The sequence below is a fragment of the Camarhynchus parvulus genome, chromosome 6 (assembly GCF_901933205.1).
Source record: "Camarhynchus parvulus chromosome 6, STF_HiC, whole genome shotgun sequence".
In the NCBI taxonomy this organism is placed as follows: domain Eukaryota; kingdom Metazoa; phylum Chordata; class Aves; order Passeriformes; family Thraupidae; genus Camarhynchus; species Camarhynchus parvulus.
Genome location: NC_044576.1, coordinates 33,197,687 through 33,213,409, shown reverse-complemented (window position 1 = coordinate 33,213,409; position 15,723 = coordinate 33,197,687). Strand labels below are relative to the sequence as shown.

Here is a 15,723-nt window from a genome sequence, read left to right as displayed (position 1 = left end):
TGAGCAAGGGCTGTTCCCACTTCCCAAAATCCCAGCTAACCTGGAGGTTTGGAGCCATTCCCTCTTTTCCTGGCACTTCAGGCCTTTCTCCAAAAATCCAGAGTGGGCACAACTCACATCCAAGGGGTGCCCTGGCAGCAATAATCACTTTAAACCAGGATTTTGCACATTTGTGCTGATTCCTGTGTGGTGGCTTTGAGATCTTCCATTTCTTTTCATTCCCAGTTGGAAATAATCCTAATTTTTTTTCACCTATTTTTTTCCCAGTTCCTGCTGGGGTGAGAGGATTGAGCTCTAAGGGACTGATGACAACACTCCACCTGTCTGAGGGACAATATTCCAGCTGTGATCCCACTCCAACATCAGGGCTCAGATATCCACAACCATCCCAGGATGCAGCTCTCAGCTGAGAAATTCTGGGCATTTTCTGGCAAGAAATCCAGGCAACATTTCAAATGTGTTTGCTTTGTCGTTCAGAAGTGCTGTGGAACAAAAAAATAGTCAGAAAAGACTATTAATAAAACAATAAAAATAGTCAGAAAATACTATTAATAAAACAATAAAAAATAGTCAGAAAAGACTATTAATAAAATAATAAATTAATAAAAAAAAGTCAGGAGAGAAGAAATCAGGAGATGGAATTGTGCAAATCCACCCCAGGGGCAGAGATCCATTAAAGTGCTGCTCACACCCCTCTCTTCCAAGAAGTTCCAAAGTTTTCCAAGCAGTTGTTGCAATCATTTTGCAGATAAGTGCAGCTTCACATTTCTCAACCCCAGCTCCAATAAAATCCTGATGCTTTATCCCATTTCCCTCTGCCAGACCAAAGGCACAAAAAAATCCCTATTTCTATCTGAATGCTGCAAAGTGCCAGAGGAAAACACCTGGATTTTATTCTTTATATTCTATAATTTGCTTTCATTGCAATTTATCCATCCCAGAAGAGAGAGAAACAACACTGGCAACACGTGGCTGGATCCTGATGGAGTCCATGGACTGATCCTGCACATCTTGGAAGTTTCTGGAATCTTTTTGGAGCCAAAAGCAGCTGAGGGCTGAAGCAGCTGAGCTCCTCTGCAGTCAGAGATGGGAAATGGGCATGCAGGAGGATCTCAGGGCTTGTGGGACACACCAGGAAGGTGAGGCCCATGGAAAATCCCAAATATCAGCAGCAGCACCTCCTGCCAACCCTGCTGCCGAGTCACCCTGCAGCAGCCAGTTTGTAATGAAATAGCTCAACAGAACGTTTTAAAATGGTTTTAAATGAAATCTGGTTTTAAATGAAATATTTCAACAGAATATTTTTAAACCAGCAGCAGTGAAGCACTGCAGCTGCAGCAGCACTGAGGATAATCTGCAGTGGCTTCACCTTGAATTTCCCTGATTGCTGCTGAGCACAGCTCAGAGCTTTGACCTGGGAGCCAAACCTTGGATCTCACCCTGCTGGCACTTCATAGTTTCTTCATCCTACCCTGCATCCTAATTCCAATACCATATTTTAAAAATTTATTAGTAATTACACTCAATTTGTTTAAAAGAACCCAAAAAATAAGGCTTTTCAATCTTTCCTTTCCTTCTTCTTTAAATCTATTAAATAACTTTAAGAATATTCCATTTTCCCTAAATATTAAAAAAATATTTTTAAATGGATCATAATAAGTAATCTAATAAAGAAATAAATATATAAATAAAAACATAAAGGAAATAATAAGCAATAAATGATAGAATAAATTATATATATTATAAATTACATATAAATAATATTCTATATAATTATAAATTATATATAAATAAATAAAAACATAAATGAAATAAGAATAAAAATAGTAAGCAATAAATAATAGAATAAATTAAAATATAAATAATCAATAAATGAAAATAAAATAGCAAAAAAATAATAAAATTATAAATAAATCTAAATAAATCCTAATATTTAATCCATCCTAATACTTAATCTAATAAACTTCCTTTATATAATCTGCAATTTCTCTAAAATAAAAATTAATATCCAAAGGATGTTCTTGGGAGAACATCCCAGAATCCCAGGATGGTTTGGGTTGGGAAGGACCTTAAATCCCACGCAGTGCCACCCCTGCCAGGGACAGGGACACTTCCCCTGTCCCAGGTGCTCCAGCCTGGCCTTGGGCACCCTCCCAGGGAAGAATTCCTTCCCTAATCTCTGCTCCTTCTGGAGCTGTGGGCAAACCACCATAAGATATTTTTTTTCACCATGTAAGAATGTGTTTGCAACATTAAAGAATAGATGAGCATGAAAAGTTTGCATTTAAAAACTTTCCTTTTGTATTTTTGATTTAAAAGAAAACTGATGTAAACAGACCAGAAATACTCACATCAGCAAGGTTTGAAAATGAGGGGTAATTTTATGTAGAAAGGATTGCAGATCTCTCTGCTGCCCCCCTGGTTCATAACAAATAATGTGATTTTTCTCTTTGGTTGCTGTCAGGGCTGAGTCAGGGTCAGTGGGGGCAGAGTTGAGGAGGTGCTGATCAGGAAATATTTTCTCTGAGTCAGAGGAAACCAATCGCCTTTCTTCTGTCTCTCTCAAGATGAGGTGTGTCCTGTCAAACTGCAGCTTTATCTCCAGGGTTTATGATGTTTTTACAGGTAGCTGTGAGAAAAAAAAAGATAAAAAAAAGACAAGGAATATCATAGCCTAGGCAGAGAATGAACCTCAAGGTGACGAGCAAGAAAAAAGTAAATTATGGTCTCATTTACAGAGCAATTCCCTGAGCTGCAGGAGAGTTTCAATGATTTGAGCCATAACAATTTGAGCTGAGTCACCACAAACTCAATATAATTGAGTCAGGTTGCAAGGAAGGAACTCCAGGCTATTCACATGCTCTGGGTCTCTGCTATTCTGTATTTTTAAAGGGCTGCCTGCTCAATTCATCAGCATTGAAGGAGCTGAGAAATAATTCCCTGGAAGTTTTTACCAAGAAAAATATCAGCTCTTAAATATTGAATTTTTAAAGCCATATTTTACAGGGACAGGTGGCGCTGCTGATGGCAGGAGGGCAGGTTTCAGCTCAGTTTGTTAGAAAAGATCCTTGGATTATAAAGTCTTGGACTATGTCCTGTGGAGAATAGAACTGTTGGATTAATGAACCCGGAGAGGTGGATCAGCCAAACAGAGCCTCCCCATATTTCTGTGGTTAAAGTTTAACTGGGTACTGAACAAAAAGTGAGGCAGGTTTCTTATTATTTTATACAGAGTAAGAAATTCCCCTTTATTCCTCAGAGCTTCAATCAAATCCTGACTGATTTCCACTATGTTAGATTATTTAGGAATAAAACTTAATTTAAAAAAATTATATTTATATATTCCTTTAAATAATAACCTCAGAGATATCATCAAAGTCTCAGGTAGTTTGAAAAATAAAATAAAAATCACAAGACTACAGAAATACAATCCACGGATTTCAAATCTAATTACTGCTTAAAAGTTTGGGATCAAAAAAAATCATGAAACCAGAAACATCTCAGTTCAATAACACTGCAGTGCAGAATTAATATTTTCCCAGGTATTTACTTCTGCTGAGAAATTCTTGGCTATTCAAATCCATAAAAAATTCAGGAATCTCTCTGGCATCACAGGACACAGCAGGGAAGCTTCAGGCCAAGAACTCCACAGATTGTGCCCTAAAGGTTAATTCAAAAAGCTCTGGATGATCCAGGAGCAGGGCTTCAGTATAAAGTGGGATAATGACATTATAATTAATAGAAACAAAAGCTAATGGAATCTCTGTTACTCTACACTGACAATAAATTATTAATTTAAGTTCCAGGTTTCAGGCCAAAATGATGGGGCCTGAGTTTATCTGAAATGCTTGAAATTTGCCTCCAGTCTTTTCATTAAGCAATGAAGGTTCTGTTTGAAATTGTGTCCTGTGGTCACTGTTTAGGTCAGCTGGGATTAAAAAAATGAATATATTCCCTTGATTTCTTGTACAGAATAAATTTTTTCCAGGATTTCTCCCTGTACATATCCACTGCTTCCCTGAAATGAAGCACTGCTTCAGGTTTTTGTTTCCTTCCTGACAAAAAGCAAAAGGCAAGGAGCTATTCTCTAAAAATATATGGAATTTAATTAAGAATTAGAGGAATTTCTTAGAAAATAACCTATTGGCAGTGGACAGAACCTCCTCACCCCACTAAAAGCCAAGACCAACACCATGTTTTCTGAAATGTAAAGAATTCAAGAGGTTTCCCAAACGCATGGTTGGGTAGCTGCTTAGGCAAGCTGGGAATTTGAATGGAGAAGGAACATTTTACAACTTTATCATAACATATTAGGGAGAGATTAGCCAGAGATTGGCAGATTGCAGGCTGGCTGTCAGGATTTGAAGAGGAAGAAGCAGGGAGTTCAGAGCTGTCCAGGAGGAGCTGGGAATGTGCCAGAGCCAGGCTCTGGATGAACCCAGGGCTGGGATCTGGGAAGCAACGCCTTGGCCAGCACCATAAATCACCCATGGACAATTCCAGCGGCCTTTGCCAGGCTGCTTTGGTTGTCACCATGGCAACACCTTTTCCCCAGGGCAAAGTTCAATTATTTTACATTTTTATTGCCACTTCTGTTTGCTTAAAGTTTACCAGAACGACTCTGTGCTCGGACAGCGCCGAGGAGGAATCACCCTCATGGTACACGGGACTAAAGGGAACCAAATCCTCTGAACTGGGGGGAAAATCCGGGGAAAGATGCCATCCAGGAAGAAAACCTCCATGTTTGCCTCTGCCTTTTGCACCTGTGTGAGCTCCTTCGTGGTGATCTGCGTGGTGCTGGCCACCCCGCAGTGGGTGAGCAGCGAGGTTCGCTTCTCGCGCACCGGCACCGCCGTCACCGTCAGCCTCGCCTACGGCCTCTTCAGCGGCACCTGTGAGCAGTTCGTGGATGCAGGACTCCAGGTGTCCAAAACCACCTTCCAAGGTAAGTGCTGGCACAGCTGGAAGTGGATCAGAGCATCCCAGACTGGTTTGGGTTTGGAAGGAGCTTAAATTCCGTCCATTCCCACCCTTTCCCACACCTTCCACCGTCCCAGGCTGCTCCAGCCTGGCCTTGGACACTGCCAGGGATCCAGGGGCAGCCACAGCTGCTCTGGGCACCCTGTGCCAGGCCTTACATCTAACTTAAATCCGTATCTCACATTTCAATGTTATTTAAACTATTTTAAGATGCATATGTCCATCAGCAGCTCGAGTAAGATCTTAGCTTGGGTTGGATACAGGGAAGGAATTGGACTGGCCTTGGACACTTCCAAGGATCCAGGGGCAGTCCCAGCTTCTCAGGGGACCCTGTGCCAGTCCTTACATCTAATTTAAATCCATGTCTCATATTTCAAAATTACTTAAACTACTGTAAGATGGATATGTCTGTCAGCAGCACAAGTAAGAAGATCTTAGGTTTGGGTTGAGTACTGGGAAGGAATTGGACTGGCCTTGAACATTTCCAGGGATCCAGGAGCAGCCCCAACCTCCCTTGGAAACCCATTCCAGGGCATCACCATCCTCACAGACAGGAATTCCTTCCCAATATCCAAATCCAAGCCCAAGGTCTTCTTACTCATACCACTGACGGACGCATCCCTCTTATCTCTCATTTGAAGTGAGAACAAGAATTTAAGTGGAGGATTTAGGTTGTATAAAATAAGACCCCAAAACCTAACAGAAATTCAACAATAACAACTTATCACTTGTGATCTTGGCCTGCACCTTGGAACAAGGGAAAACTCACAAAATGGGAGCTTTCTGTCAAATTGACTTTGATTTTCAGAAGTTCAGCGAGGAAGAGGAAAGCAACACTCGTCACTTAATTAAGGGATTTACAAACCTAATTCACCTTCCAATTTCATGATGTTAATTTATTGTTTTGACTTTAACCATTTTGCTGCCTCCTACTGAATTAGCCCCGTTTTGATAAAGGTTTGAAGTCTGCTGCAGGAAAAAGAACAAAACACACAAAACAACACATAAGGGGAGATAAACCTGAAAGCTGCTGCAAGGATCAAGGGTTTGCACTTATTTTATCTGCCTTGCTGCCTCATCAAGTTCAGAGCAATAATGCTGGTGACACGCAGGAAAGGGAGAAAAACCACTCAAAAAAAAAAGCTACCAAAAATATGAGCAGGTCAAGTAATTTAAAATATGAGATGTGGATTTAAATTAGATATAAGGACTGGCACAGGGTGCCCAGAGCAGCTGGGGCTGCCCCTGGATCCCTGGCAGTGCCCAAGGCCAGGCTGGACACTGGGGCTGGGAGCACCTGGGGCAGTGGGAGGTGTCCCTGCCATGGCAGGGCTGGCACTGGATGTTCTTTAAACTCCCTTCCCACCCAAACCAATCTGGGATTTTAAGATTCTTTAAGAAATAATTTCATTTTTTGGTAGGCTGTTGTGAGATGTCCCAGCACAGCAGATCTAAACCTCCAGCCTAATAAATTAGGCTCTTCCCCAGCCTAATTTATTCCTGAAATTGCAGCAGCAGAAGCACCTGAATTCCCACAGTGGCAGAGCTGTGTTGCACAAACCAGGCCCCATGTTTGACTGGATTCCATTTCATTCCTGTTCTCATGAAACCCTGAGCACAGCAGCACTCCCAGCAAGAGGTGGAGCATGGATTGGTATTGTTACATAACAAGTACAAAATCCCAAATCGTTCCATCTTATTTTATTGCAGCCACAGCAGAATTACAAAAGTGATTTTTACAAGAGTAAATAGTAATAAAGAAATAAAATCATTAAATAAAGTCATTTATATGTGGTGGTAGCTGGCTGAAGCCCCAAACCTTGAGCCATGTGGGCAGCTGATTTTAATGTGGCTCTGTGGGAAAGGTGGAATCCTGCCCTGGGGAGCTGATGGCAGAGGAGGTTCCAGGCTGGCTGCAGTCCAGGGACTGTGCCCTGCCTTTGTCTGAAGCAGCTCCCACAGCCCAGTGCCAGGGCCTGGGTGTTGCCACCTGATCGATTTTATTTAATTAGAATTAATGAAATGAACTCCCAACATTGGTATCAGTGAAGGGTTTCAGTTCTCTGCATGGTCTGCATTGGTGGTGTTGGGCTTTCTCTCACCAGATTTGGGGTTTTGTGCTTATAATTTATGATCTCAACTCTCCCCATCAGGTACTTAGGGATGAACAAAATGAGTGAGCTGCTGGATTTGTGAGTTTCCTTCCACAGCTGCTGAAGGAAAGTGATGCTTTATCAACAATCTAAATCTGGGTTTTCCCACACCATCCCCCACTGGTTCTGTCGGGCAGCTATCCAGAATGAGAAGAACTGACTTGAAATTAATTCTTAGGCTCTGGAATAAGCATTATTGTTATGTTTTATATTATTTGCTGAAGAAATACTTCCCTGGGAGGGTGCTGGGCTGGCACAGGGTGCCCAGAGCAGCTGGGGCTGCCCCTGGATCCCTGGCAGTGCCCAAGGCCAGGCTGGACACTGGGGCTGGGAGCACCTGGAACAGTGGGAGGTGTCCCTGCCATGGCAGGGGTGGCACTGGGGGGGATTTGGGGTCCCTTCCCACCCAAACCAGTCTGTTCATTCATTCTGTTCCATTTATAATTGAAATAGGAAAAATGCTTCCTAGGATTCCATATGTTCTCTCTTCATATTCAAATTCATTTATATTCCTGTCCTCCTAAGGCAGGAGATGCATTTCCTTTGCTGATATCTTTAAATAAATGGATTTCCAGTGCTATGGAGGAACAAAGTGCTGAGCTTTCTCCATTCCAGCATTTCATCCATCAACAAGAGGAGCTCTAAACATCCTCTAAAATCACAGCATGATTTAAAAGCAGCTGTGCCCTGCCTGGGGGCTCTGCTGTGCACCCCACGTGCATTTCTCAAATGGCATTGTCGTATTTGGGTGTGGGAAAAGAAGGACAATCCCTGAAGGGTAAATCAAAGTCAAGAACTTGGGGGATTATTTTCAGCAATAGCCCAGGCTGATTTTTATCAGTGGCTGTTCAAAAGCAGATCATCAACAGCCTTTACCAAAAAAAAACCCCACAAAACCCAAAACAGACAAACAAACAAACCCTCATTTCTCTAGAAACCCCAACATTCCAAGAAATTTGCCAGCATAAAGATGAAAGACAAAGGAATGTCACTTGTGGCAGTGCCCTGTGCATGGAGTGCCCAGCCAGGGTGGCTCTTTCCCAGCTTTAACAGAGCAATAAATCACTGCAGCCACTCCTCAGGCTCTGGGGATGGCAGAATGCAAAAGTTATTTAATAACCAGACTCCCCAGTGCCTTCCTGAGCTGCTTGAGTGATTTGTCTTACAGAGGAACCAGCTGGGAGGAAAATGTCAGTCAGAGGAGGTTTGGGCACGGCTTTGAGTGGTCCAAGTCAAACAGGGAGAGGTTGAGCCAGGCTCAGGAAGAACCACGCCCAGGGAGTCTGGAATGTCACGATTTATCCAACTGCTGGCAGCCAGCAAGGCCAGCAACACCCAAGGAAGGCTTTCCAAATTTACCTCAGCACAGAGGAATCATTTCACTTTCTAACTTAAATATACTCTAAAATACACGACAAAAGCTTGGAAATGGCCGGGATTCATTGGTGTTCTCATCAGTTTCCAGGGATCTCCTGCAAAGTGGGGAGCTCTGTTGAACTCTCTCCTCAGGAGTTTTTGTTTGTTTGGGCTTTTTTCAGTGATTAATCCCTGATGTGTCATGGGTGATTGCAGAGCTGTAAAAGCTGCTGGGAGGGCTGACTAAGCTCAGTGAAAGTCTGGAAAAATCCTACCCAAACATGTAAGAATAAAGGATGAAAACTAGAAGAAGATACAGGAAATTAAGGAGAAATCTGACCAAACCCTGTTTTCATTCCAGAATTGTTGTTTCACTCAGATCCAGAGATTATCCAGCTGCAGGTTACCACTCAAAATATTTGAGTTTGATCCCACTCAAATAGATCAGCTGCAGGAGATTCCTTCTGTTTTCACAGACTGCTTTATTTAGGGATTTATAAAAGAATCAGTGGCCATGAAAAGAGCATTTTCTTTCAAGCCTTCAATCTTGTGCTGTTGCAGACATGGGTACAACAGCTGGAGGCTGCCAAAATGCCCCCCCCCTAAACTGCAGCTCAGTGTCAGACATAAACAAGATCAGTTAGGGGGTGCAGGAGGTGTAGCCAGGCAGTTCTGGAGAAGTTCTGAGAGATAGCATTAAGTGAGGCTGCCAGAGGGAAATTACACAAGCCTGGCTGGTTTGGCTCCAGACTTATTTCTTCTTCAAGAAATAGATCACAGGTGATGGCCAGGCTGCTTCAGCCCGAGTGCAGGGTACAACCTGCTCACTTCCATTCCGCTGAGTGATATCCCCTGGATGCCCTGCTTCCCTTTTCTTCCAGGAAAATTGCTTAAATTCACAGCTGATTTCCATAACACAGCCTTACCTGCCAGTGCCTCCCGCAGAAATTAACTTGTACTGCAGTATTAGATAAAATGTGAGAGGAATTCTCCTTTTCATTCCTTGCCAACAGCTCTTTTTATTATGTTTATCCCTCTTTATGGGGTTTTTACTCTTTTTTTTTCTGCTGTGATTCCCCCCAGTTATGCACTGCCTGAATATTTTGCAATACTGGCTCTGCTCAAGAACAGCACAGAAAGGGAATTTTCCTACTGAAGTCTGTCTCTCACAACATCTATTTGAGCAAAGCTCCAAAACGTTGTCACTGTATTTGTTACGACATAAAGCACACTATAGCTGCCTTTTCAATATTTAAATATTGAGGAGGGAAATAATTCACCTCAACAAAATAACACTTTGAGGGTATTACATTTGGGTTGAGTGTCTTGTTACCAGCAACTTATTGAGGAACTGGAGTGATTTAGGCAAAAATTGGTGGCAGTTCTGAAGGGTTTGACCACAAGAGCCATGGAACTACAGCAGGGAATGATCTGGGAAGAAGCTGGGGAACAGGAGAGGGAGCAGGATCTGGGATCAGGGCCACGTGGCCACAGAGCTCAGCCCTGTGGGAACCAAGCCCTCCCCAGATCCCATCCTGTCCTGGTGGAAAACAGCAGGAGCTGCTCCTTTTTTTGAAAAGAAAGGAGCCAGTCCTGCCTGCACCAAGATTTTCCTGCAGGACACAGAGACAGATCCAGTCAGGAGATGAGCTCAACCATCCTCATCTGCCCATGGATGGCCACACTCAGATTTATTTGTCCTGCAAATGCACCTGAGCTGTCCAGGCAGCAGCTTCAGTGGGCTTTGGGAAGGTTTTCCCTGTCACATTTATTGCATTTATAGCAGCATGACTGCTGCTATTTTAAAAGGGAATACAACTGGAGCAGAGCTTTAAATTGGAGCAGAGTTTTAAATAGGCATTTGTGGAGGTGACCAGACACTGGCAGAGGAACACCCAGATTTCTGATCCAGTTTAGGCAGAAAATTCCTGTTTGGCCTCGTCCAGAGGAAATTTTTACAGAAGTGTTAAGGAACAGAAGTTTGCTGCCCAGATAAATGCAGGATTAGCAGGCAAGAATTTATTGCAGCCCAGGTACCTTCATCCCATGTGGGATTTGGGTTCATTGCTGTGTCCAAACCTCCTGAACTTTTTCCATCCCAATCCCTTCAGATCACCCAAACCTCTGTTCATTAGCTTTTAATTACAGCCCTGGCAGGAAGACACAAGGTTTTCCAACCCACCAGACTGGGCAGGGCAGGTTATCAGAGAGCCATGGAATATTAATGTTGGAAAAGCTCTCCAGGATAACGGAATCCAGCCTTCAACCATGTCCCCAAGTGCCACAGCCACACACCTTCAGCACATTTCCAGGAATGATGACTCCCTGTTCCACTGCTTCCCCACCCTTTTCCTGGGAGCAAACTTTCCCAAATCTCCAATCTAACCCCCTCTGCCACAAGCTGGGTCTGTCTCCTTGATGCCTTTCTCGGGCTCACTTAAAAACAGAGGTCAGACAGGATTAAGGGAATAAAAGTGGGTATATTTAATATTTAATGAAAAGCCTTCAGGTACATTTCAGGACAAAGCCTCCCCAGGGGACTACACCCAAAAATGAATTTTTCATACTTTTATTAGTGTGGTCCATTGACATATCAGGGGTTAATCCTCCAATTACAGCTTCAGGTAATGTAGTCATTTACTCCAGTTTTCTCCTCTCCAAATCACTTTCATTTGTACTTTTTGGGCCCTGAGGCTGTAGGTGATGCCTGGAGAGGCTCCCTGGAGCAGAGGCTGGGTGGAGTTAGGGAATAAAGCAGGGATTTATTCAAAGGCTTCACAGGACACACCTTGGCAGTACAAGAGCCTGGCCATAGCTCCACCCAAGAAGGACAATGAGTCACAAGTTTTCACACTTTGATCAGTTCTGCTCAGTTTCCACGCTGGGTTCAGTGTCCAATTCCAGCTCCAGGTGATGCAATCCCACCCTCCAGGTTGCTCTCCTCCATTCCCTGTTTTTTGCACTTTTTGGGGCTGAAGCTGCAGTGGTGTGTCCTTGGTCTGGGGCTGGAAAAGGATTGATCTGTGTGCCTGAGCTGTGAGGAGAACGGCTGATACTTTATATGGAGTTTAAAAACGTCATATATACAAGACTATATAGTGTATATATATATACTATATATAGTATGTGTATATATTTTATATATATATAGTATCTATATATACACTATAGATATATACACACTATACCATATATTTTATATATACTATATATATTATATTTGATATATTTATATATCAAATATGAAATATATATGCTATAGTATATATATACTATATACACTATATATACAATATATACTAAGTACATTATATATAGTCTTACTACTGTGGTATATTGTAAATAGCATATATAGTCTTACTACTATATGTATGCTATATATAGACTATATATAGTATATAACTATAACAAGTTCAGAGTTATACACTAATGCAGTACAGAATCTGGAAAATATCAAAGCTAAAACTCAAGGCATCATTTGGTGCCCTTGAGTTTCAGGCCAAGAGGAATTGGTTTCTCTGACCAAAACATGAAGACAGTTAACTACACTTTTTATGGAGGTTAGAGTTATACCCTAAAGCAGTACAGGATTTGAAGAACAGAAAAGCTAAAACCCCAAGGCATCACACTCTCCTCTGTCCCTGTCCTTGCTGTGTTGCAGTCTCAGAGGCCCTGAGCAGCAGCAGCAGCAGGAGCCTGGTCGTGGCCACCATCGTGGTGCTGGTGCTGGCCCTGCTTAGCTCCCTGCTCAGCGCTGGCTTCACCTGCACCAACACTGTCAGCAACCCCTACCAGACATTCCTGGGACCCATCGGAGTCTACACCTGGAATTCCCTGTGTGGTGAGTGCCATTCTAGTCCTTATTTACATCATTTATATATATATATATATATATATATATATATATATATATATATATATACACAATTAATTATTATACTATTATTATATTATTTAATTATATTATTCCTTTTATATATATAAAAATGGAATAATATAAACTATATTTCATATAGTTTATAATTATAGATTATGATTATATATTATAATATTATATATAATATATGATGTATTATATATTATATATAAAATACTAAACAAATATTATACAATATTATATATATAATATAGATAATATATAATGTACTTATATATATTATATAGGTAACATATATAATATATATGATAATGTTATTAATATGTTACCTATATAATAAATTATATAGGTAACACATATAATACATTATATATAATATATATAATATATATTATTAATATATCTAATATACTATATAATATATACTAATATAACATAATAGATAGTATATATATTGTATATACTATATATAATATATAGTATATGTACTATATATACTATATATAATATAATATAATATAATATAATATAATATAATATAATATAATATAATATAATATAATATAATATAATATAATATAATATAATATAATATAATATAATATAATATAATATAATATAATATAATATAACAGAATATAATATATATCTAATAGAGTATATACTTTTATGTGTGTGTGTTTACATATATATAAAAAAATATATATATATAAAATATATATATATTCCGACATTAAGGAATATAGATCTGCAAGAAGAAACACCTGGAAACACATTCTACTGTCTGGATTTAGTTTTTAACTGTGTCTCCTGGCACACCTGAAAGCCACCTTTTAAATATGATTAAAACACGTTATATAGCAAGAAAACACAGAAGGAAAAGTGAACAAAAGCTTAATTAGACAATTATTCACTTCTGAGACAAGCAGGTCACTGTTTCATCCCATGGGAAGGCTTTTCCTGACCCAGCCCCTGAACCTGCAGGCTCTGTCTGAAATGACAGGACCATGGGCCGGCCAAAATGAATATTGGGGAGAAAACAAATTCTGGTGTTGGCTGAGGGCTGTGGTTACTTTTAACAGCCCTGCAAGTGCTGTGACATGGAAGGTTATTTTGCTGTGGGTGCATTTTTATGGGAAATCACACATCATTTAATGTGGGAGGTCATCTTGGAGGTGCCTAATTCTCCTACCAGTGCTCTCCTGAATAAAAAATGAAGTTGTTTCAGCGTGAGCTGGGCTAGGATGAGGTGCCTGGAGAGGAGGAATGGAACTGTTCCACCAACGTTCAGAGATTACAGCTCTGTTGGCACGAGGAAAGCAAAGATGCAGCAGTAATATTTAGATAAATGTCAAAGCAGCTGAACTTTTACATTTGGGAGGCTGCAAGAAATAAACCCAGATCTAATAAGACATCACATTTTGGCTTCTCCCAGACTCATCCAATAATTCAAGTGGTAAAGAACAGGAGGGCTCCAAGTCTAAGCTCCTGGGCCAACCCTGAGCACTGACCAGGCTGCTCAGGGCTTTATCCAACTGTGACATTTATCCAGCTGTGATATCTATCCAGCTGTGATATCTTATCCAGCTGTGATATCTATCCAGCTGTGATATCTATCCAGTTGTTTTGATTTTATCCAACTGTGAGACTGCCCATCCATGAATTTGGGCTCATATCAAACAGACACTTACAAATCACCAAAGAGGTGAATACACAATACTCGTCAGCACTAAATTAAAGGAAAAAAAAGTTAAATTAAATGGCTTTATCTAAGAATAATCAATGAGAATCTAATAATTTTAGATATATCACTGCCTATATCAAAACACCTGTCAGATACTATTGGGTGGGGCAAAAATTCTTTAAATGCCCCCATAGAATTGCTAATATTAGATAAATTGATTAAAATCTCCAGACTAGGGCAAGGATTAAAGCAGATTATATATAATATGATATGATATATTATTAGATATATGATTTATATATATAATATAGTGTAATATAATATATATTAGATATATTAATAATATAATTAACATCATATATATTATATAAATAATATATTATAATGTAATATCATATCATATCATATCATATCATATCATATCATATCATATCATATCATATCATATCATATCAATGTCACTACACAAATAGCCCTACAGTTCCTCCTCTAAAATTTGAATTTCTGTTTTCCAGGAGTCCTCACCCTCATAGCCATGATCCTTTTCCCTGTGAACGTGGAAGGGAACAGCCTGTCTGAAGAGCTGGCCCACAGCTGTTCCAGCTCCCTGCAGGAACACCTTGGATCCAAACACAACTATGGATATTCCTACTGGATCATGCTGCTCATTCTTTTCCTGAACATTGCTTCTCTCATCATCATCTATTTCTACGACCACGCCAGATATTCCAAGAAGAAAGAGCAGGAAAGACCCATAGAGAATGCACCAAAGGATGTTATTCTGTTTTAAGGACACCTTGGAAAAGGGGGTGTGAAGGAAGAGGACTTCAATGTGGACAGCAAATTTCCATTTGCTCTGAATTGTGTGCGCACTTCAATTCCCAGACTGTTTTGAGGACACAAAAGCCTGGTTTGGTTTTGTGCCTGCTGGCCTGAGCAGGAAGATCAAAGCCATTGTTTTGTAAAGCCTGCAAACACCAGGATCCCTTGGGATGGGCAGAAATGGTCACTGAGGTGCTGCTGCTCCATTTTCTTGCTCTGCCCAGGGATCTCCTGCAGGTCTGGAGGCTCCTGGGCCTGGGAGCACCTGTGGCCAAAATCCACAGAGCACAGAGGTGGAGTTATTCCTGGGGGGATTTAAAGCCCTCTGGAGGTGGCACTTGGGGACACTGGTGGCCTTGGCAGTGCTGGGGAACGGCTGGACTCCATGGGTTTTCCAGCCTACATGATTCAACAATTCCATGAGAGCAGAGAAACCCGGTATCTGCAGGTTATTAACACAGAGAAACACCAGGAAAATCCTGCTTGAGCCCTGCCAAGAGCCAAGGGCAAAGCCGCACCTCGGGCAGGTGAGCCCAGCCCCTCTCCACACGTCCCTGCTGGCACAAAGTCCCCCAGGTGATGATTCCAGTGGTGATTTCTGGCCAGGGCCATCCCCTTGCCCAGTCTGAGGAGTATTTCATGTGCTCACAGACACAGGGCTGCAGGACTGCCCAGGAGTGGGGGAATCACAGCTCCATTCCCTTCTCACTCCTCCCAGGGAATGAGCACTGGGACCTTGGGACAGATCCAAAGTGCAAAATCCTGCTCAGAGCACGTGTTCAGCACTTCTGCCACTTTGTCCCTCAGCTCTGCAGCCAGGAGAGACTTTTTTTATTCCTTTAAAAAGAAAA

At 41.1% G+C, this 15,723-nt stretch overlaps 1 protein-coding gene across 1 annotated transcript; it reads left to right on the top strand.

The window, feature by feature from the left end:
• Window positions 1-4,716: 4,716 nt before the first annotated feature.
• On the top strand, window positions 4,717-14,840 carry CLRN3 (clarin 3). Its single transcript, XM_030951620.1, has 3 exons — window positions 4,717-4,945; window positions 12,151-12,330; window positions 14,566-14,840. The coding sequence occupies exons 1-3, from the start codon at window positions 4,717-4,719 to the stop codon at window positions 14,838-14,840; spliced, it is 684 nt and encodes a 227-aa protein (XP_030807480.1).
• The last annotated feature ends 883 nt before the right edge of the window (window positions 14,841-15,723 follow it).